This window comes from Rhinopithecus bieti, unplaced genomic scaffold, assembly GCF_001698545.2.
Source record: "Rhinopithecus bieti isolate Rb0 unplaced genomic scaffold, ASM169854v2 scaffold_76, whole genome shotgun sequence".
NCBI classification, from domain to species: Eukaryota; Metazoa; Chordata; class Mammalia; order Primates; family Cercopithecidae; genus Rhinopithecus; species Rhinopithecus bieti.
The window spans coordinates 1,742,981-1,765,124 of record NW_016803343.1 but is presented as its reverse complement, the minus strand read 5'-3'; the positions used below and the strand labels follow the sequence as shown (position 1 = coordinate 1,765,124).

The 22,144-nt window shown below is 36.9% G+C and overlaps 1 protein-coding gene across 3 annotated transcripts in view; it reads left to right on the top strand.

Moving 5' to 3' along the window:
* FXR1 (FMR1 autosomal homolog 1) overlaps nucleotides 1-22,144 on the top strand; it is a 64,162-nt gene that overhangs the window by 33,270 nt on the left and 8,748 nt on the right. For all 3 annotated transcript variants that reach the window (XM_017877024.1, XM_017877017.1, XM_017877034.1), the window contains exons 4-11: nucleotides 5,351-5,422; nucleotides 5,832-5,980; nucleotides 6,203-6,296; nucleotides 6,696-6,812; nucleotides 8,745-8,915; nucleotides 11,542-11,620; nucleotides 15,557-15,666; nucleotides 21,790-21,876. In XM_017877024.1, coding sequence (XP_017732513.1) covers nucleotides 5,351-5,422; nucleotides 5,832-5,980; nucleotides 6,203-6,296; nucleotides 6,696-6,812; nucleotides 8,745-8,915; nucleotides 11,542-11,620; nucleotides 15,557-15,666; nucleotides 21,790-21,876 — 879 coding nt within the window. The remainder of the gene's footprint in view (nucleotides 1-5,350; nucleotides 5,423-5,831; nucleotides 5,981-6,202; nucleotides 6,297-6,695; nucleotides 6,813-8,744; nucleotides 8,916-11,541; nucleotides 11,621-15,556; nucleotides 15,667-21,789; nucleotides 21,877-22,144) is intronic.

The following is a 22,144-nucleotide window of genomic DNA, read 5'->3' as shown; positions in this document are numbered from 1 at the left end:
TTATTTTTTTTAATGTTTTTTTTTTGGTTTTATTTTTTTTTTTTTTTTTTTTTTTTTACCAGAGTATGACTTGGGATCATTTGGTGCAAAGAATTCTGAAATAGGCTTTTGGAATTTGATTCTTCTTATGTATTTCGTCGTGCACTCCATAAAATGATAGTGATTAAAATGAGTACCAATGTGTTTTTAGGCTTCTCATCGTGGTCACTCCACAGTCTCCTGGATTTTAGTATGTTAGAGCAGCGTGTGGGCCATTTTTTCAGAGTGTGAATTGTTCCTGTGAAATAGTTTGCAGAGTTAAGTAAAATCTGAAGAAAGGGAGTTTTTGTGGGGTGCTCTTACTCAATGACATATTTGTAAATCAATTCAGTAATTAATGTTTAGGATGTGATACACTAGAGCACAGTTTTAATGCTGGCTTATTAAAGTGATATTGTGGGAGATATACTCTTCGTTTTGTATAGGGTATGATTTGATCCATAGCACTAAAGTGGATCCAAATTAATAATGGTTTTGTTTTGTTTTGTTTTGTTTTGAGACGGAGTCTTGCTCTGTTGACCAGGCTGGAGTGCAGTGGCGTGATCTCGGCTCACTGCAACCTCTGCTTCCTAGGTTGAAGTGATTCTCCTGCCTCAGGCTCCTGAGTAGCTGGGATTACAGGCACCTGCCACCATGCCTGGCTAGTAGAGATGGAGTTTCACCATATTGGTCAGTCTGGTCTCGAACTCCTGACCTCAGGTGATTCACCCGCCTTGGCCTCCCAAAGTGCTGGGATTACAGGTGTGAGCCACTGTGCCTGTGCCCGGCTCTTTTTTTTTTTGTTTTAGAAGGAGTCTTGCTCTATCACCCAGGCTGGAGGGCAGTGGTGTGATCTTGGCTCCTCTCCCAAGTTCAGGTGATTATCCTGCCTCAGCCTCCTGAGTAGCTGGGATTACGAATGCCTGCCCACCACCATGCCCAGCTAATTTTTGTACTTTTAGTAGAGACAGGGTTTTGCCGTGTTGGCCAGGTTGGTCTAAACTCCTGACCTCATGTGATCCACCAGTCTCAGCCTCCCAGAGTGCTGGGATTACAGGTGTGGGCTGTACGGCCAAATTTGTAGTGTTTTGATCCAGGCTCAGGAATTTATGTTTAGTCACTTGATGAGAGTAGCTTGGTCTTTCAGGAGTGAAGTTATTAATGAAGCTTATAGAAATGGATATTAAGTTTAAAATATTTCATTGTTCAGTGAGAAAAGCCTCCAGGCAGTTGAAAATGGTTTATTTAGGAAGCTAGATTCATGGATGGTTATGCTTTGGTGAAAATAGAATAAGGGAGTTAGGCAGTTTTAAGATATAACATTTTCAGCAAATCAGACTTGATGTACCCACAGATTAACGAGATATTCGAGCTGCCTCTCTGAGATAGTTATTTGAATGGGCACCTTCTTTTAGTTGTTAGGATATTCTTTTTGTAACCCTCAGTATACTTGGGAAAACAGTCATCACTGATCATTTACCACATAATTTTGTAGCAGAAATAATTAAAGGGTAGTAAGGTCATTAGTAGACCTTATTCTTTTTTTTGAGACAGGGTCTCGCTCTGTCACCCAATTTATAGCATAGTGGCATGATCATGGCTCACTGCAGCCTTAACCTGCCAGTCTCAAGTGATCCTCCTTCCTCAGCCTCCGAAGTAGCTGGGACTAGAGGCATGCACCAACCACACCTGGCTAATTAAAAAAAAAATTTTTTTTATAGAGATGGGATCTTCCTGTGTTGCCCAGACTGGTCTCAAACTTCTGGGCTCAAGCAATCCTCCTGCCTCAGCCTCCAAAAGTGCTGGGATTACAGGCATGAGTCACTGTGCCCGGCCATTATTAGACTTTTTTAAAGGCCATTATTGACTCCATGCTGGAGTATAGTGGAGCAAACACAACTCACTGCAGCCTTGACCTCCTGGGCTCAAGTGATCCTTCCACCCCACCCCAGGCCCCCAAGTAGCTGAGATTACAGGCACATGCCACCATGCCTGGCTAATTTTTGTACTTTGCATAGTGATGGTGTTTCTCCATGTCGTCCAGGCTGGGCTCGAACTCTGGAGCCAAAGTGATCTGCCCACCTCAGCCTCCCAGAGTACTGGGATTATGGGCGTGAGCCACCACGCATGGCCTTATTAAGACTTTTTTTTTTTTTTTGAGACGGAGTCTTGCTCTGTCGCCCAGGCTGGAGTGCAGTGGCCGGATCTCAGCTCACTGCAAGCTCCGCCTCCCGGGTTCACACTGTTCTCCTGCCTCAACCTCCAGAGTAGCTGGGACTACAGGCGCCCACCACCTCGCCCGGCTGGTTTTTTTGTATTTTTTAGTAGAGACGGGGTTTCACCTTGTTAGCCAGGGTGGTCTCGATCTCCTGACCTCGTGATCCGCCTGTCTTGGCCTCCCAAAGTGCTGGGATTACAGGCTTGAGCCACCGCGCCCGGCCTAGACATTTTAATAAGTGTTTACACTTAGCAAATCCAACTTTTTCATATTTTCCAGATTTTGATGATATATGTATCTACAATGAATGCAGTTCTCTAAATGTAACTAACTGCTCACTGTTACACATGAACCTAGAACATACCAATCTTATAAATATTGGTAGCAGATTTAAAATATATGTCTAATAAGTTCTAGCTTATTCTGGTTATTCTTACAGTTAGATCATCAGAATGCAGTCCTTGAATACTTTGGAACTTTTAGTGGCATCTCATTCTGTTGAGGAAGGGATAGCCATCTCTGCTGTAATTTTGGTATTTTTAGTCAATTGGATTGACTAATCTGTTTTGCATTTCATTGTCTTTTTTTTTTCTAGTTAACCTTTGTATGCACATCTGCTTTTGACGTTTCCACTTATGAAGTACATTTCGGCACACAAATGTTTCTTAAGATTTTATCTTCAATTTTTATTTTACCTTGTTTTTTTTGGAACAGGGTTTCGTTCTGTCACCCAGGCTTGAGTGTAGTGGCACAATCTTTCCTCACCGCAGTCTCAACTTCCCAGGCTCCAGCAATCCTCCCACCTTAACCTTCCATGTAGGTGGGACCACAGGTGTGCTCTACCACACCTGGCTAATTTATTTTGTATTTTTGGTAGAGACGGGGTTTCATCATGTTGTCCAGGCTGATCTTGCATTCCTGAGCTCAAGCAGTCCACCCGCTTGGCCCCTCAAAGTGCTGGGATTACAGGTGTAACCCACTGCGCCTGACCACAAACATCTTAAAAGATGGAAGAATATTGTCTAATACCCTTTTAGCAAACGAGGATGATCTGGATTCTGGTTGGAGGATTTTGCAGTCTCAGTTGAGTCATTAACTGGATGAGAATGCACATTGTCTTTCCCTCTTCTTAGTAATACATTGTTTGAGAATATTCATCTAAGATGTCGCCATCTGAAGACTTCATAGTCTGAGACTTTGCTTTGTAAGATAATTTCACATTTATCAGTAGAACCTAGTGTGCTGCTGTCTCTTTGCATCTGTTGTCTGATACCTCTACTAATTAGAAAGGCCTTCCTCTGTAAATTTTTCTTCTCTTTGCAATTATGAGTGAAAAATAAATTCTTAATTATCAGCTGATCAACGGTAGCTAAAAGCAGACTACAAGGATGGTGTTTTTGATCTTTTGAACTGTTTTGAAAGAGATGTGATACCATGGGCTATGCAGTAAGGAAACTGTGAACATTAACAATTTATTTCACTGTTGCATCCTCTAGGTGATGCCATCATTCCTCTGTTCCATGTTAGTCTTTATTTAAAGCATAGCTGAGAATAACTGATGAATGTTGATGAAATAGTAAAGTGTTTCAAGATATAGGAAAAATAAGATCACTAGATTCTACCTTACATTTATAAAAGGGCCCAGTGGATACATATAATAATTACAGTATAAGGGTGAGTTTTATTCTAGTGTTAAACTTGTTTTTTGGAATATGTCTAAGGAAGAATATAAGTCATGAGATATTGATCCCTTTGAGTAGTTAGATCTGTTTATAAAAGAAATGGAAAAACTAAAATTGAGTTTAATGGACCCTGATTGGTAAATTGGACTTACTGGTTTTTCTCATAGCTTTTTTTCTAATCATGGTGTACAATAAAGTTCATTAGTAGGTTTTGGTTTATTCATTTCCAGTTCCAGTATTCCTACCACTTCCATGATTACTCTCAAATCATCCTGATAGAAGCTTCAGGCTAAAAAAAGTCTTTGTTTTTAGTTGTTTGCATTTATCTCCCAGAAGGCTGTTAACATCCACTGATAGGATTCTTTGGTCATCTCTGCAAAGGCAGTCAATCTTGGTTTTTATTGGTTCTTAGTTGTTTCTTCTCAGAAACAACTTTTCTACCTTTCTCTATATTGAAAATATAATACATTAAAGAAGCTCTGCTGTATCATAAGAAAATAACTCTAATCCCAAGTAAAAGCTGCTGTGACCTATTGCGTTAATAAAACTGATATTTATAGACATAAAGAATATAAGACTTGTTTTTTTGTGGATAGTTTTTGTTTTGTTTTGGAGATGGAGTCTCGCTCTAGTTGCCTAGGCCGGAGTGCAATGGCATGATCTCTGCTCACTGCATCCTCTGCACCCTGGACGTGATTATCCTGCCTCAGGTGATTCTCCTGCCTCAGCCTCCCGAGTAGATGAGATTACAGGCACCTGCCACCATGCCCGGCTAATTTTTGTATTTTAGTAGAGACAGGGTTTACCATGTTGGTCAGCCTGGTCTCGAACTCCTGACCTCAAGTTATCCACCCACCTTGGCCTCCCAAAGTGCTGGGATTTCAGGCGTAAGCCACTGTGCCCAGCCTGGATAGGAGTTTTGTAAGATACTTAATGTATTCTGCTAGATGGACTGAATGTGTGTAATTTTTATTTTCAGTTAAACGATTTTTTTTAGTACATTTGATTTAGGTTCTTCAGCAAGGGATCTAAATGTCATATCCTCGATGGAATTTAAAAATTAGGTTAAACACTTTCTGAGAACAAGTTTTAATATTAATGTTGACAGAAACAGGAAGACCTGTGTTGTACATTCTTTAAAACTCCTTTGTAAGAGCATTTCTTTAAAATAATACTTTTATTTAGTAAACCTCATGAATGTGGAATTAATTTCCAAGAAGCTAAATTGCCCAAAAAAGTGTAGTTTTATTTTTAAGTAGTAAATTTAAATGTACATATCACTTTCATTAAATTGCATTTAATATACCAATTTAAATAAAATAGCAGTTTTGATTTTTAAGTTTAATGGGATTGGGCATTAATAAAAAGTCATTATTTACAGCATTGAAATCTTTTGGGATGAATGGATATAGGCATTTTTTTTTCTTCTCAGGTATATTCAAGAGCAAATGACCAAGAGCCATGTGGATGGTGGTTGGCTAAAGTTCGGATGATGAAAGGAGAAGTAAGTAATCTTCACACTTGCTTTGTGACTAGTTTCTAAGGAATTACGTCAGTGTTTGGTTTTTGTAAATGTTACTTCAACTGTTAGTTTTATTTCTGAAAGCCTACCTGAGAAATAGTTGATCAGACATTTCCATTAGCATTAATTTCTGTTTGTGTTCTGTATTGGCAAACACCAAAGCTGCTCTCCAGAGGTACACCTCAAGCATGTAAGGACCACCAAGGCTCATGCTTGTAAGAACCTATAATCTAGTTTAGGCAAATCAGATTGATGTAGCTAAGCTGTGGTTAGTATTTATGCCACATGGGGGAGGGTCCATTGGTTAAGCTGAGCAAGGTAATTAGAACTTCATTTAAACTTCATTATTTTTGTTCAGATGGGATTTTTAAAGTATTTTGATGTCTTTTAGTTTTATGTCATTGAATATGCTGCTTGTGACGCTACTTACAATGAAATAGTCACATTCGAACGACTTCGGCCTGTCAATCAAAATAAAACTGTCAAAAAAAATACCTTCTTTAAATGCACAGTGGATGTTCCTGAGGATTTGAGAGAGGCGTGAGTAATTTTATTTACTATTGAATTGTTCTGTGAATTAAGATTTTTTCAGTCCCGTAAAACATTTTCCCTAATGCCCAATCGAAACCTTGTGATGGAAAATCATCTTAACGAACAAAGGTTTTAGTGGGGGATGTCAAAATGAAACACTGACTTTGTATTATAACTCCTCTGAATTTAATCTGTTATTGAGGTCTTACACATGAATTAATTTCTCTCTAGGTGTGCTAATGAAAATGCACATAAAGATTTTAAGAAAGCAGTAGGAGCATGCAGAATTTTTTACCATCCAGAAACAACACAGCTAATGATACTGGTAAGATAATACCATATTATAAGATAGCTTATTAATGGGTATTGCACAGATTTTATAATTAGATATTTCAAAAGAGAAAAGCTAAGGTCAACTTAGTGTATAGAGAATTTCTTAATATAGTGTGGGAGAAAAATTTTGCAGCTATAAAATGTTAATTACATTCTTAACATCATAAAATTCTTATGTGTGAGATCCTGGATTTTTCCCAAATCAGGCATATTATGAATAGCAGATCTAAATAATACAGGAATTCAGAAAGGAAACTGTGATTACTCAGAGTAGTGTTAGGTGAAAGAAGTGTAGTAGATGAGAAGCAAGGAAGGCTTTGTATAGAAGATGGTGTTTGTGCTATTTGGAAGAAAGATTAAAGTTTTGAGTAATTAGCTTGTTTGTTTATAGTCTGCCAGTGAAGCAACTGTGAAGAGAGTAAACATCTTAAGTGACATGCATTTGCGAAGTATTCGTACGAAGTTGATGCTTATGTCCAGAAATGAAGAGGCCACTAAGCATTTAGAAGTAAGTGGTTTACTTACAAAAGAGTTTTCTGTGTCCCATTTAGTTTTTGTTTGTTTTTGGAGACAGATTCTGGCTCTGCTGCCCAGGCTAGAGTGTAGTGGTGCAATCTTGGCTTACTGCAACCTCTGCCTCCCAGGTTCAAGCAGTTCTGCTGCCTTAGCCGCCATGTAGCTGGGATTGCAAGTGTGCCCCACCAAGTCCAGCTAAGTTTTGTGTTTTAGTAGAGATGGGGTTTTGCCATGTTGGCCAGGCTGGTCTCGAACTCCTGGCCTCAAGTGGTTGCCCGCCTCAGCTTTTCAAAGTGCTGGGATTACAGGCATGAGCCACCGAGCCTGGCCCCCATTTAGTTTTATATTTTATATTTTTCAAGTTCCTTGCTTCAAATGAAGGCAGCCTAGGACCTCTGTTTCGTAACTATTTGGAGTTGTCGTGTCTGTAGAAGAATTACTTTTTTGCTTTTCCATTTTACCTTGTATCAAACATAGCCTTTCCTTTGCTAAATGCCTGTTGACTTGTTGATAGGACTTAGATGACAGGTGCCAAAGAGCGAAGAAACTAGAGATACTCAGTAGACTGTATTGCTAGTTCTTTACTTTGTATTTATCCTTTTTATTTTTTTCAACTGCCTTGTCGTCTGTCAGTCATTATACCTTTCATCAGTAACCAGTTCACTGTAACAATTCTTGTGTGAGAGGAGAGGAGGACTAGGAGTGGGGTATCATGTGACATGTAGTATTAAAATATGAAGCTTATCATTATCTCTGTCTTATCCTAAGGTACTCTGTTGTGTCCTATTCTTCTCTGCTACACTGTTAGGATACTTGTTCTTCCACTCACTCACACTTTCTAGATCTAGATGAACACGTGTGCGTGCACACATTGTGTTGTCTTAGAGAAATTGAGATATGTTTATTATCCTTAGGACAAATTTGGAAGTGTTCTCATTAATTTATAAGTTCTGAACAAGGGATATGTGAACAAATCTGTCTGTATCTGGAAAAGTCTTTTAGCCTAATAGACGAATAAAACAATTTCTTTTCCCCATTCATTTTATGACATTAGATGAGTTTCCTTTATTAAGAGACTGCGTTTTTTTTTTTTTTTCTTTATGTGGGTTTTCGGTGCTTTTTTCTTCTCGTGTTTTCTTTACACTGTGGTAAAGTGCATATGAAACTTAGCATCTTAACCATTTTTAAGTGTACGCTTAGTATTAAGTATGTTTACATTATTAATCTTCAGGGCTTCTCATATTCTAAAACTGAAAATGTGTACCCTTTAGACAGCTGCTCATTTTCCCCTTTCCCCAGCCCCTGGCAACCATCATTCTATTTTCTGTGCTATAAATTTGACTATTTTAGATACCTCATGTAAGTAAAATCATTTTAGTCTTTTTTGTGTCTGGCGTATTTTACTTAGCATCAAGGTTCATCTGTGTAGCATGTGTCAGAATTTCCTTTTTAAGGCAGAATGTATATATGACATTGTGTTCTTTCATTCATTCATCTGTGGATTTGGGTTGCTTTCACTTCTTGACTATCGTAAATAATGCTATGAACATGGATGTGCAATACAGCATTTTGTGGCCACGTGTGGTGGCTCACGCCTATAATCCCATCACTTTGGGAGGCTGAAGTGGGAGGATTGCTTTAGCTGAAGAGTTCGAGACCAGCCTGGGTAACATAGTGAGAGCTTGTCTTCAAAAAATAAAAAAATAAAAAATTAGCTGGGCTCACTGGTACGTGCCTGCATTTCCAACTATTCAGGAGGCTGAAGTGGGACGATTGCTTGAGCCCAGGAGATGGAAGTGGCAGTGAGCCATGATCATGCCACTGCACGCTAGCCTTGGTGACAGAGGGAGACCCTGTCTGAAAAAAAAACCATACAGAAAAGCCATTTTGATCTTTTATAATACTAATTTTCCTTTTTTATTAGTGCACAAAACAACTTGCAGCAGCTTTTCATGAGGAATTTGTTGTGAGAGAAGATTTAATGGGCCTGGCAATAGGAACACATGGTAGTAACATTCAGCAAGCTAGGAAGGTTCCTGGAGTTACCGCCATTGAGCTAGATGAAGATACTGGAACATTTAGAATCTATGGAGAGGTAAGTTCTCTTTCTCCTGCCTTGGCCTTTACTATAATGTATTAACCATCTATTGTTTGATTATATTTTTATCTGAAATTCCAGTTTCCCAGTGAAACATTTTTGAGGTAGAATTTATTCATTTAGCATCAGTCAGCCTAGTAGTCATTACTTATGCAGCTGAATTGAAGTTAACTTTGTATTGAGGGGAGTGAAAGATTTACTAAGTAATTAAATATGTAGTTTTTTAAATTGAAGTTTTCTTTTTTGTTTTTTTTTTTTTTTAGACCGGAGTCGTTGCTCTGCTCACCCAGCTGGAGTGCTAGAGGGCCGGGATCTCAGCTCATGCAAGCTCCGCCTTCCGGGTTTACGCCATCCTCCATGCCGGGGTCGCCTCCGAGTAGTGGGACTACAGGCGCTGCCACCGTCGCCCGCTAGGTTTTGTATTTTTTAGAGAGACGGGGTTCAACCGGTTAGCCAGGATGGTCTCTCGATCTCCTGACCAGTCGTGATCCGCCCGTCTCGGCCTCCCAAAGTGCTGGGATTACAGGCTTGAGCCACCACGCCCGGCCAAATTGAAGTTTCTTAACTGCTTCGGAATTTACTTCAGTTTTATACCCATAACAAATAATCTGTCCAACTGTTTTTTTTTTGAATGTTTACTGTGTGCCAGGCACTGGCAGGAGTACATGGCATATATTAGCATAGCTTTTCTAGAACTCGAATTTGTATAATGCTTCGTCACTGGTTAATCATGACGTTTGCAGGGGTAGAAAATTAGTAAGTTATTTTTAAAAAGTTATTCAGCCAGGTGCAGTGGCACACATTTGCATTCCCAGCTACTTGGGAATCTGAGGCAGGAGGATTGCTTGAGCCCATGAGTTTGAATCCAGCCAGGGCAACGTAGAGTTTAAAAATATATATATAAATTTATATGTATACATGTACACGCACCTTATCTGTATTTTTATGTATGTAAATTGAGACCATCCTTCAAATTTGAGTAACTGGATTTTTTTTTTTTTTTTTAAAAGAAACAAGGTTTTGCCATGTTGCACAGGCTGGTCTGGAACTCCTGAGCTCAAGCACTCCGCCTGCCTCAGCCTCCTAAAGTGCCGGGACTGTAGGCATGAGCCACTGTGCCTGGCCTGGAGTTTTTTTTGAATGACAATTTTGTGTCTTAACTTTTCATACATAGCTCTTATGAACAGCTTCTTTCACATAGTAAAGCTGACTAGAGGCTTTACTTTTAATTTCGAAACCTTTAAAAGTAGACAGTATAACATAGTAATTAAGGCAGCCAAGCACTGTGGCTCATGTCTGTAACCCCAGCAATTTTGGAGGCTAAAGCAGGAAGATCACTTGAGCCCAGGACTGAAAGGCTGCAGTGGCCTATGATCGTCATTGTCCTCTAGCCTGAGTGACAAAGCAAGGTTCTGTCTTGTTGAGAAGAAGGAGGAGAAAAAAAAAAGACGGGCTTTGGAGCTATACTGCCTGGGTTGGAATTCACTTTAAATAGGCCACTTTGAGTAGGCTTGGAGTGTGTTACTTTGCTTCCTTGTATAAGTGTTCTCATTATAAAATAATAATAGTGCTTACCTTAATACAGTTCTTAAAGATTGGATACATTATACAAAATGTTGATTGCATACGGTATATCACATAGTGTGCACACAATAATTTGAGCTATGGTTTTAAAATTAAAAAAATTATTTGCTTATTTAATTTTTTTAGAGACAGGATCTACTCTTGCTCAGGCTGGAGTGTAGTGGCGTGATCATAGCTCACTGCCGCCTCAGACTCCTGGGCTCACACCATCCTCTGGCCTCAGCCTCTTGAGTAGCTAGGACTATGGGCATGTGCCGCCATGCTGGGCTAATTTAAATATGTATCTATATATTTTGTAGAGATAGAGGTTTCCTGTGTTGCCCAGGGTAGTCTTAAACTCTTGACCTTAAATGATCCTCCTACATTGGCCTCCCAAACAAAGTGCTGGGATTGTAGGTGTGAGCCCACCACATCTGGCCTTATCTGTGGTTATTAAAGAACAAACGTTAAAAATGAAAATGACTTTTAAGAAGTAAAAAGTCCATGTAGAGACTCACTCTCAAACCTCTAGTCATTTAAAATTGTACTCATTAGAAATTAGGAATTTTGATAATCTTACCAGTGGGTACTTTTAAAAAATGCATCTCTGCAAAATAGCTTTTAAGTCATATACCTGATTTTGAGAATAAATAAAATAATTCAGACAATTTGAACAATTTGTATTGTTAACATTTAACATGAGAATATCAACCTGGGAGTATAGACTAGTATATTTAGGATTGGGTTAAAGTTTTGGCTGTTCAGCAGCTGTGTAATTTAAACTCTGACACTAAATTTCTCAGCAGCTTAAATATTTTAGAGATGTTATTTTATTTTTGGTTTTAATAGTACTGACTGATTTGGGATTTTTAAAAATGATTTTTTTCTTAAGTACTTTGTGAATCACTTCACCTGAAATCTCTCACCAGTGGAATGAGCATAATCTTTTAGTAGAATATAATCATTCAGAATTTTCTCTTTTCTCATCTTTTTGTTTTGGATTATGGGTTGCTTCAAGATTGAAACAGGATTTAATTTTTACTTTTCCCCTCATCTACAGAGTGCTGATGCTGTAAAAAAGGCTAGAGGTTTCTTGGAATTTGTGGAGGATTTTATTCAGGTTCCTAGGAATCTCGTTGGTAGGTACTTTTACTAAATGTTAAATAAGTTAAACATTAGTTACATATAGCGACTTAATTGAAAACTGGTCTTGTAGTCTGATAACCTTATTCCAGTTATGTGTAGATTTATTTAGATAGCAATAATTCTTTTTTTGGTGATAACATTTTGTGTAACTTGTTGTTGTCATATGTTAAAAAGTAAAGATGTTTCTTCTGTACAGGATGACCCACTAATAAGGCCCAGGGTTTTTTATAACAGTTTGTCATTACAGTTTTTCATCAGCCTTCTCATCCCTTGGGATCTTTCCTAATTCTCACTCCTTTACTCTCTTTTTATCATTGATATGTATTCATCAAAATTATGATAGTACTTTTTGAGAAGGTATTTGTTGTATTTGTTTTGTTTAGTGCGGAAGAAAAGTAACAGTGAACTAACAATAGGGTAATAAACTTCTACACAGTAGGTCCTGAATAGTAGGTTGTCACAAGGCATGGAATAATAAGGTAAGAACTTGTGGGCAGGAGAGAAGGATGATAACATGAGGGGTGGTTTCACTGTTAATTATTTAACACCGTTGTTCAAACTGTTGTACCCATGGATTATAGTTAAGTGACAAGAATTTGCATTTGAAGTTACGGTTAAATGAGCATTATAGGTTGGAGTGAGTTCATTTATAGCTCTGTTATTAATATGCCCTACATCTATGCTGTCTGTCTCTTTGCTATTTGAGGCAATTGAGAAGGCTTTGGTTATGTGTTAAGTACACAGTGACTATACTAAAAATTGACTCTTTAAACATTTAATATAAAAGAAGCATCAAGATAATGTAGTGAAGTTTACTAGGAGGGGATGAGTTTTGTTGCCTATTATCTCTCATTATTTTTTTTTGTTGACGCTAAGGAAATACTTTCAGCTTCTTGGGTTCCATTTATAGAATGTGGCTTATTCTGCCTTTAGGAAATGATGTTTAGCCACAGACGTTCTATTTGTTAAATTGTGTAAAACGAACATTAATAGAAAATTAAAAAAAAAAACTTCCATTCTAAAAGATTTTTTTTTTTGGCCGTTAATAAGTAGTATATTCAGGAAAAGAAGTTTAAAACACAGGAATTTGTTTCTTGGAATTTAACTGTTAGTATTTATGAAAAAAGCTTTTTTTTTTTTTTGAGATGGAGTCTTGCTTTGTCACCCAGGCTGGAATGCAGTTGCAGTGACGCACTCTTGGCTGACTGCAACCTCTGCCTCCTGGGTTCAAGCGATTCTCCTGCCTCAGCCTCCCGAGTAGCTGGGACTGGAGGTGCCTGCCACCATGCGTGGCTAATTTTTGTATTTTTAGTAGAGATGTGGTTTCACCATATTGGCCAGGCTGGTCTTGAACTCCTGCTCCTGATCTTGTGATCCGCCCACCTTGGCCTCCCAAAGTGCTGGCTTTACAGGCATGATCCACCGCGCCCGGGTGTAAAAAGCCTTTCAGTTCTGCTCAAACATTTGGATAGGTATGACATTACTGCCAATTGTGTAAGCTCTACTTTATTAGTTCTTGGTATACCATTGTTCACTATAGACTGAACCTTTGGAAAGAGGAGATGTTAAAATTCAATATCAACTTGAAGAATGTTGTATAATTATACATAGGTAAGGTGCACAATGTTATCAAATGTTTATCAGTATCAAATGAAATCACCTTTGATAAGCTGCTTTTGAAAAGGATGCCGTTTTAAAAAATCATAATTATTGACATCTGTGAGTACTAACATTGTGGTAGCGGCTGTACAGAGTGTAACTTTAACTAAGGTTTCCTCACTTGTAAAAATGATTTAGCAGTGGGTTTGTGAAAGGGAACCAGGTTTCTTTTCGATCCAAGTCTATCAGTTATAAAAGATAGCCTTGGTCTTAGAGAGTTGTGGTAGGTGTTGTGAGTAAAAGTTTCTAGTATTTCAAAAGTAAGAAAATTGGGTATATTTGTAGTTCTCTTTTCTCTTTATTCAGTGAAGTGGTGAGTACCTGTTGTCTGTTTTCCTGTATCCTGTCTGTGTTGGCTTTGGTGATGTGGGTTGTGTGCTGTTTAGGAAATACACAATAGCAGTAACTATTACACATTGGTGAAATACTCAGGAACTTAGTACAAGAATTTCTGTTGGTTGTCATGTGTAAAAGTACAATGTTTCCCTCCATAATGTTTTATGGATGAAGCAGTCTTTTAAAAAATAGTACGTTTTTAGTTCAAATGAAAGAAAAAGAGAACTGAGGAATAAAAGGGAATGAGAACACTTGGTAGGTAAGTTCCAGAGAGGATTGATTACCTTATACATTCGTGTTCTGAGAGTTCTAAGATGACCATTCCCACCCCTCCCAAATCAAAGGGAAAAATATCTGAACATTGATTTGAAAATGGTTCAAAACCTTTCACCTCCAGAAGGCTTCCTTAATCACTTCTCTCTGTCCCTTCAGCATTTATATTCAGTGCTCAATTTATACTGCAGGTCTGCTTCAGTTTGTCAATATGGTCTGGAATTTAAACTATGGAAATGATCATATAAAATATTGACGGTCTCTGGTGGGACTAAATAAAACTTGCAGGTAGGTTCCTGCCAAGGACCCCAGAAGGGTGATGGATGATCACTCAAAACTGGTATAGTTCACAAGAAGGAAGTGGCAAAAGTTCTGGGGGAGGAATATGGTGTATCAACCTAATCTTTGTTTTTCGAAAGACATTTGCTTGTTTTTAGCAGGGTCAAGGATGGAGTTGCTGCTTGAGCTTCACTGTGTTAACAATGAAGGTTGCTTTTATGTGCTGCTGCTAGGGCTGCTCAGAGAAGATACACGTCATGTGAATTCCCTGCCCTACTTTTTTTTTTTTTTAAACCTGTTCAATTGCTACTGCTTTTAAATTTAGGGTTATTAATGGGGAAGGAAGCTTGAGAGTAGGAATACAAGAGAGAAAAACCCATTATAGTCCTTTTATTGTATTGACCAGTCTACTGTTGTCATTGTTCTTATTCATTCTTTAATGGAAACTGTTCAGGCATGCAATAGGAAAATCTGCCGTTTTAACCCCTTCAACCAAAGTTTAAGTTTTGTAAAAGTGATTTAAAAGTTGAGGATGTGGACTTGATAGCAAGTATGCTGTTGCTGTTCACTAAGGGGTACATCTGTTCCATATGGTGAAAGTTACTTGAATAGTACTTGTTAATAGGTACACAACTCAGTGTTGCTTTGTTATTTATGTGAGTATACGCTGATCTTTAGATAGTCCTTTAGGGAAAGAGAGCCTTTTGATCCCTTTGTTAATATACTCAATAACTGCTGTTTGACAGACTTGTAAGTGTAGAAAAGTTAAATATTTGAATTTTACGTTATTTTACAGTATTTTATACTTAGCAAGACAGCATATCATGTGCATGCTTTATGTTATTTTTTGTATAGCTGTGAAGTACTTGAAAAACTTGGTGTAAAATGTAATACATGTAAATATTCATTCTAAAGTTATCTTCAAGTCATAGAAATCTCTTTTACAGATAGCAACTTGAAAATAAAAGCAAGATTGATGAATTTGTTACTTATGTGAATTAATAAAGTGATAATGATTAATGCCAAATTAAAATAATTTTCTCTTTGCCTTTATCCAAGGTTTTGAAATGGATTGGATGTTTAAAAAATATGAACATGATATAAGCATATTTTAAAAGTCTAGATTTTGAAAATTTCTTACACGTGAGCCCTGTTTGTCAGTCCCAGTTAGTAACCTTAGGCATGCTGAAAGAGGATTAAGTTTCAGACCAAGGGTAAAATTTCTTGGTAGTCTATAGGGTGAGTTGATTGAAAGTAAAAAGATGGGACTTTCACTTGATGGTTATAATTTAGTAGCAAGTTACAAATAATTTGGGCTGACACTGAAAGAATAGCAGAATTGATTTTTAGCTTACCATTACATTTGTTTTCTCTTACTAAAGGAAAAGTAATTGGAAAAAATGGCAAAGTTATTCAAGAAATAGTGGACAAATCTGGTGTGGTTCGAGTAAGAATTGAAGGGGACAATGAAAATAAATTACCCAGAGAAGACGTAAGTATTTAAAATGTAATTTCTTTCCCTCTTTAAAATGTCCTTTTTTTTGGCCAACTTAATAGTTGTAAACATTTTGTCTGTTTTATCTGATACAGAGGGTTTTCCTTTCTTTTAAAATTATGTTTTTATAACAATATTTCATACACTTAAAAAATAAGTCATTTTCTACTGTGTGGGCCTTGTTCTTAGTTGTTTTGATAGTACTTCAGTAAAAGAAAGTCAGTTTTGATATAAAGATTTCTATTTGATAATCTTAACAGTTATTTTTCATACGTAGAGTGTAAAGCTGTAGAACTTGATACTCCCAAAGGGTTTTTTTTAAAAAAAAATTTCAATAGTTTTTGGGGTACAGGTGGTTTTTGGTTACATGGTGAAAGTTCTTCAGTGGTGATTTCTGAGATTTTAGTGCACCTTATCACCTGAGCAGTGTACACTGTATCCAGTATGTAGTCTTTTATCCCTCATCCCCCTCACAAACTTCCTCCCCGCTGAGTTGCCAGAGTCCATTATAGCATTCTTTTGCCTTTGCATCCTCATAGCTAAGCTCCCACTTAGAAGTGAGAACATACGATATTTGGTTTTCCATTCCTGAGTTACTTCACTTAGAATAATGGCCTCCATCCAAGTTGCTGCAAAAGACATTATTTCGTTCCTTTTTATGGCTGAGTAATATTCCATGGTGTGTATATACCACAGTTTTTTTGTATCCACTCATTGGTTGATGGGCACTTAGGTTGGTTCCATATCTTTGCCATTGTGAACTGTGCTGGCAAAGGAATTGTTGATTGTACTCTCCTTAACTGTTCTATACAATCTGAAAGTATTGACTATTTCTTAATTGAAATCATTTTACGCTTTTACATTGCTATAGAATCTGAAAGTATTGACTGTTTCTTTTTTCTTTTCTTTTTTTTTTTTTTGTGGAGACAGTCTCACTCTGTCACCAGGCTGGAGTGCAGTGGCACATTCTTGGCTCACTGCAACCTCTGCCTCTCTGGTTCAATTGATTCTCCTGCTTCAGCTTCCTGAGTAGCTGGGACTACAGTTGTGCACCACCACCCCCAGTTAATTTTTGCACTTTTAGTAGAGATGGGGTTTCACCAGGTTGGCCAGGATGGTCTCAATCTTTTGACCTCATGATCCGTCTGCCTCTGCCTCCCAAAGTGCTGGGATTACGGGCATAAGCCACCGTGCCCGGCCTTGACCATTTCTTTTTTTTTTTTTTTTTGACCATTTCTTAATTGAAATCCCATCATGTTTTTACGTTGCTATAGAATCTGAAAGTATTGACTATTTCTTAATTGAAATCCCCTTATGCTTTTATGTTGCTATTCTGGTCGTAGCTTTCTAAAATTTTTCATCTTCTTTCTTCCCACATGTTGATATTTTGTCCCTAATTTTGTTCTTTGCTCCTTTTACATCATTTTAAGGATCTCACATTGATGGCTTTAGTGATCAACTCTATATACTTAAGCTTTGTGTTCCTGAATACAAGACAAGGATTTTTCACAAAATTATCTCTCAGAAAGCAGTACACTCACAACTTCTTGAGCTTTGCACAATAGAGTATTGTATGGGGAGTTTGTTAACCTGTTGGATAGAGGATCAGTCTTTTAAAAAAGAGAGAAAACGATATATTTAGCCCAGCCAAGTATTTAGTGTTGTAAAGATATCAAAGATAGCCACTTCCTTTATTCCTTTTAATTAGAATGTGGAGGTGAATATACTAAGAATGAATGAGGAAAACAAATATTTAGGTATCATACAGATGAATACTTGTCGCTTGGAATGCTGTTTTCAGTGATTTCATTCCACACTGCATTAAAAAGTGCAAATCTTGCATAACTTATTCTTCATAAGTACTCCTGCCCCATTTTGCATTAAGATGGCTTAGATAAGGATTAAAACTGATGGTCTTACGCCATTATTATTGTCATTGTTTTCGTTAATGCTTAGTATAACTAACGGTAAGATGAATAGTGAACCGTTTGGCATACAACCAGTGCCTAACAATTGGTCTGAAAAATCATAATATTTATTGGCCAGGGCCATTAAATTGGTCAACTATGAATTTCTAAGCTGGATATTAATGTCTTCTCTTAGCTTGATTTATTCCCAGTTGCTTTTCGGTATTTACTGTTTTGTAGTAAGTGTACTCTTCTTGGGTTCCTTCATAAGTAAGAATTTACCGTACTTTCTTGTGTTTGTAGTTTTAGCCATTGTTACTGTCATTTCTATGCCAGGGTTAAGAGACGTAAATGCTTACAGAGGCCAAGCAGTTATGTGATTAGGCAAGTTGGAATGTATAAGATAGGGATGGAAAGGACAGTGTCTTTCTTAATGGGGAATGCATGCCTTATTTGTTGCTACAATGATATTTTTTGAGAAGCAGGAAACCTATAATATTCAGAATTTTTCAGTTTTCAAAACACTGCATGCTAAAATAAATCTGAAGGTTGGTATTGGCTTATTGGGGGCCACCATTTCACAATTTAAGTTGGAGACTCAGTCTATAACTTGTTTACTCTGAAGACTTTGGTGATCTCTTCCTAGCCTGAGATGACCTTTCCTGCATTTGTACTATAGCAATTATTGTCTTTATGATTGGGTTTTTAATGATAGTCTTTCCGTCTTACTTATGTTTTGTTTTCTGGTATATGTCTCCAAACCAGTTATGAACTCCTTGAAATCAGGAAGTCAAACCCGAACTTCCATATTCTCCATTCTCCCCTATGACTATGAATTGAAGAGAATGGGCACTTGATAAATATTTTAAGACATTTAAACTTAAAAAAATTAAGTTTGAGTTTTTAATTATTAAAGTTTACGTAAAGGTTAGAATAATACAGATGGGTATAATATCAGAAATAAATGTGTATCTGTGCTTTGTACATGTCTCTCCTTTCCTCTCCATGCCTACTAGGCTTTAACCTGTTTAAACTACCTTTGTATGCTTTTATTTTGCATTAAAAACAATGCTACAGTCAACATCCCCTGTGACTCTTTGCCAACTATAACTGGAGAGGAAATTCCTCGAAGTGGATGTGATAGATCAAAGGTTTTATAGTATTTAAATTTTTAGAGCTTGGTAATTACTTTCTCACACATCACCACCACCAGTGTAGGAAATAGGTCTGTTTTCCACATACTCGCCAATACTAGGTTTTATTAAATTTTAGTTAATACCATTACAGTAAGTGTACACTTTATCTTTCTATATGTTTAAAAGACATTTTTTTATTTTTCTGTAACCACCTTTTTGTCCTTTATGTATTTTTTGTCTTTAGTATCAGTGGGTGATAAGATCATTGCGTGTTTCTTTTGACTTGATTTCTTTTTATCCTGAGCAGGCATTTTAAAATTTTTATATTGTTGGATTTTTTAGGCTTTTGCTTTATGACTGGATTTTCTGTCATGCTTGGCAAGGTCTTTCCTGTTCCTAGATCAGAGATCTTAATCTCCACTTGTTTTTATTGTTGATGGTTTTAGTGTATAAACTTTTGCTCCAGTTTGGTGTAAGGTGTCAGGAACAGGGATTCAGATTTTCTTAGTGCTAAGTGATTATCTCAGTGTTATCTATTACATATAAATAATCAATTTTTAATATTTAAAAAAAAACTTTTAAGTTTCTCCAAAATAACTTAGAAAAATGAACTAATATTCATTAGTAATCATTTACTCTTTAAAGTTTACCATTCCTTTTCTTTGGTGGTAACTAAAGGTGATAACATTTCCCATTCAAGGTCAAGGCATTGTATATTCTCTTACTCCGTGAAGGTTATCTGTCTGGAATGACTATGTATTTGGCAAAATTTTATTTATTTTTAACATTTGTTTCACATAACAATATTCTTTCTTATTCCCTTAACTTTTCACACCTGGAGTGGCATAATTCACTTTCTCCTTAAATTCCTGTTTTTTGATCATATCATTAATGCTGTACAATGAGTTTTTTATGAGAATGTTTATTTTTTTTTTTCTGAGATTTTTGATTATCTTTAGAACAGAAACTTTATTCTTACACCTTAGCAGAAGATCCTGGCAGTTAACAAATAGATGTTATTTGGAATTAGGTAACTAGATGAAATTGACTGGCTCAATTGCTAATTTTATGACTTCAGCAAGTTATTTTGTTAACCGTGTAAAACTGGGATACTATTTCTTAGTTAATTTTTAAAAGCATGAAATAAAATACATGAAATGCATAATACAGACCTGAAAACAGGCTATATGTTTAAGATTTTTTTAGGTCCTTGCCATCCCACCCCCTTTTTTATTCACTTTGAATGCCCTTTTATCTGCTTGTGAACTCCTGAGGTCAGTGTTAAGACTTCCCCACTCCCTAATCTTAAATTAGTTTCCCTTGTTTCACACTTTCATAGTTGAAATGACTTCTTCACAGCTACTGCAAACCTCTGTAATAGCTGTGCTGTATCGCTAGCACTTGCCCTGTTGCCTAAGTTTTAAATCAACTGTATCTAAAATCATTACTCTTAAAATTACTTTGAAAATAATTGAGTCATATATAGAACTAAAATGTCTTAAGCCATGCTTAGTTTCATATTTAGAACCAAAAATCCCTAAGCCATTCTGTTTAAGTAACTGTTAGAAACTATTCTGTAAAATGAAGAAAATGAGAGACATGGAAACTGATTGGGGAGTTAAACTTTACTCTCATTTTCTCAGCCATTAAGAAGCTGGAAGTATGTTTCTTTAAAGAAGAAAATTCACAGTGTGCCATCGTATTTCTCTTTTCTGCCACTTTTTAAAAACCTTCTTATTCAGAAATTCAGCAAAGTAAACCAAGTTTGACCTAATACTTTGATTTACCTCTACATATCTTAATAATTCCTTTAATTTTACATTCTGTAAATATTTATGCTCTGGAGGTGATATTTCTTTTAGTGATCAGGAAGTACCTCTTGTAGTACACAGACACTTAAGATTTTGTTATCTGAGCACATACTGTAGGGATAAGTGGGCTAATGTGCTTTATTATGCTTTAAAGCTATACTTACTGAGAAGATACATCTAGCCTGTAAGTTCATAGCCAGTTTGAAGGAAAATTGTTTATTTTTGTTTTTGGAGACAGAGCCTTGCTCTGTTGTCCAGGCTGGAGGGCAGTGGCACAGTCTTGGCTCACTGCAGTCTCTGTCTCCCAGGCTCAAGCTATCTTCCTACCTTAGCCTCCCAAGTAGCTGGGACTACAGGCATGTGCTACTGTGCCAGCTGATTTTTGTATATTTTGTGGAGACGTGGTTTGTCTATGTTGTCCAGGCTGGTCTCGAACTCATGAGCTCAAGTGATCCACCTGCCTCAGCCTCCCAAAGTGCTAGGATTATAGGTGTGAGTCACCATGACCTGCCAGAAAATCATTTTAACTTTAAAAGTTGATTTATGTACTTGGAAAATTAAATTGATTATAAATCAGAAAACTTGGTATAAACTGATTTTAAAATGATTTTAAAGTGTTTAGCACACAGAACACAATTTACAACAGTAAATTGGGGTGCAAATCTGACAAGTTATTGAAAATCTGAGTATTTCAACTTATATGGATTTTAGCATTTTTTCCCCCTTAAATCTTGAAGTTTAGTACATGTAAATTGCTGCGTGTTTCAGAAGAGTTTTCCTAATTATATATTGGGGCTGGTACGGTGGCTCACGCCTGTAACCCCTTTGGGAAGTCAGTAATCCCAGCACTTTGGGAAGCCAAGGCAGGAGGATCGCCTGAGGCAAGAAGTTGGGCAGCAGAGCAAGACCCTGTCTCTACAAAAAATAAAAAATAATGACTGGTCGTGGTGACACGCATCTGTAGTCTCAGCTACTGTAGAGGCTGAGACAGGAGAATCACTTGAGCCTAGGAGTTTGATGCTGCAGTGAGCTGTGATTGCACCACTGCACTGTAGCCTGGGCAACAGAACAAGATGTCATCTCAAAAAAAAAAAAAAAAAAAAAAAAAAAAAAAAAAAAAAAAAAGGTAGGTTTGTGTGTGTGTGTGTGTGTGTGTGTGTGTGTATGTGTGTATGCCTGCCTGCCTGTCAATTTCATGTCACTTTCAGACTAGAACTTTGTTAAAATATTAAACACTGAAGACCGTTTTTTTTTTTTTTTAAACAGGGTATGGTTCCATTTGTATTTGTTGGCACTAAAGAAAGCATTGGAAATGTGCAAGTTCTTTTAGAGTATCATATTGCTTATCTAAAGGTTTGTATATGGTTCATACTATATTCTGATATCGTTGCTGCATTTACTACATAAATGTTGTACATTTGCTACAAATTTAAAATGTCCTCACATTAAACATTTTATATTTGAAGTAAACTTCAAATCTTTAAATATTTTTGTTAATTCAGCTTCAGATTTGCCATTTTTCTACATAAGAATTTAAAAAGGCTTTTGTCATCTTAAAATGATTGGCGTTGTGTGCATAGTTGCTCTTCTGAGTTTTTTTTTTTTTTTTTTTTTTTTTTTT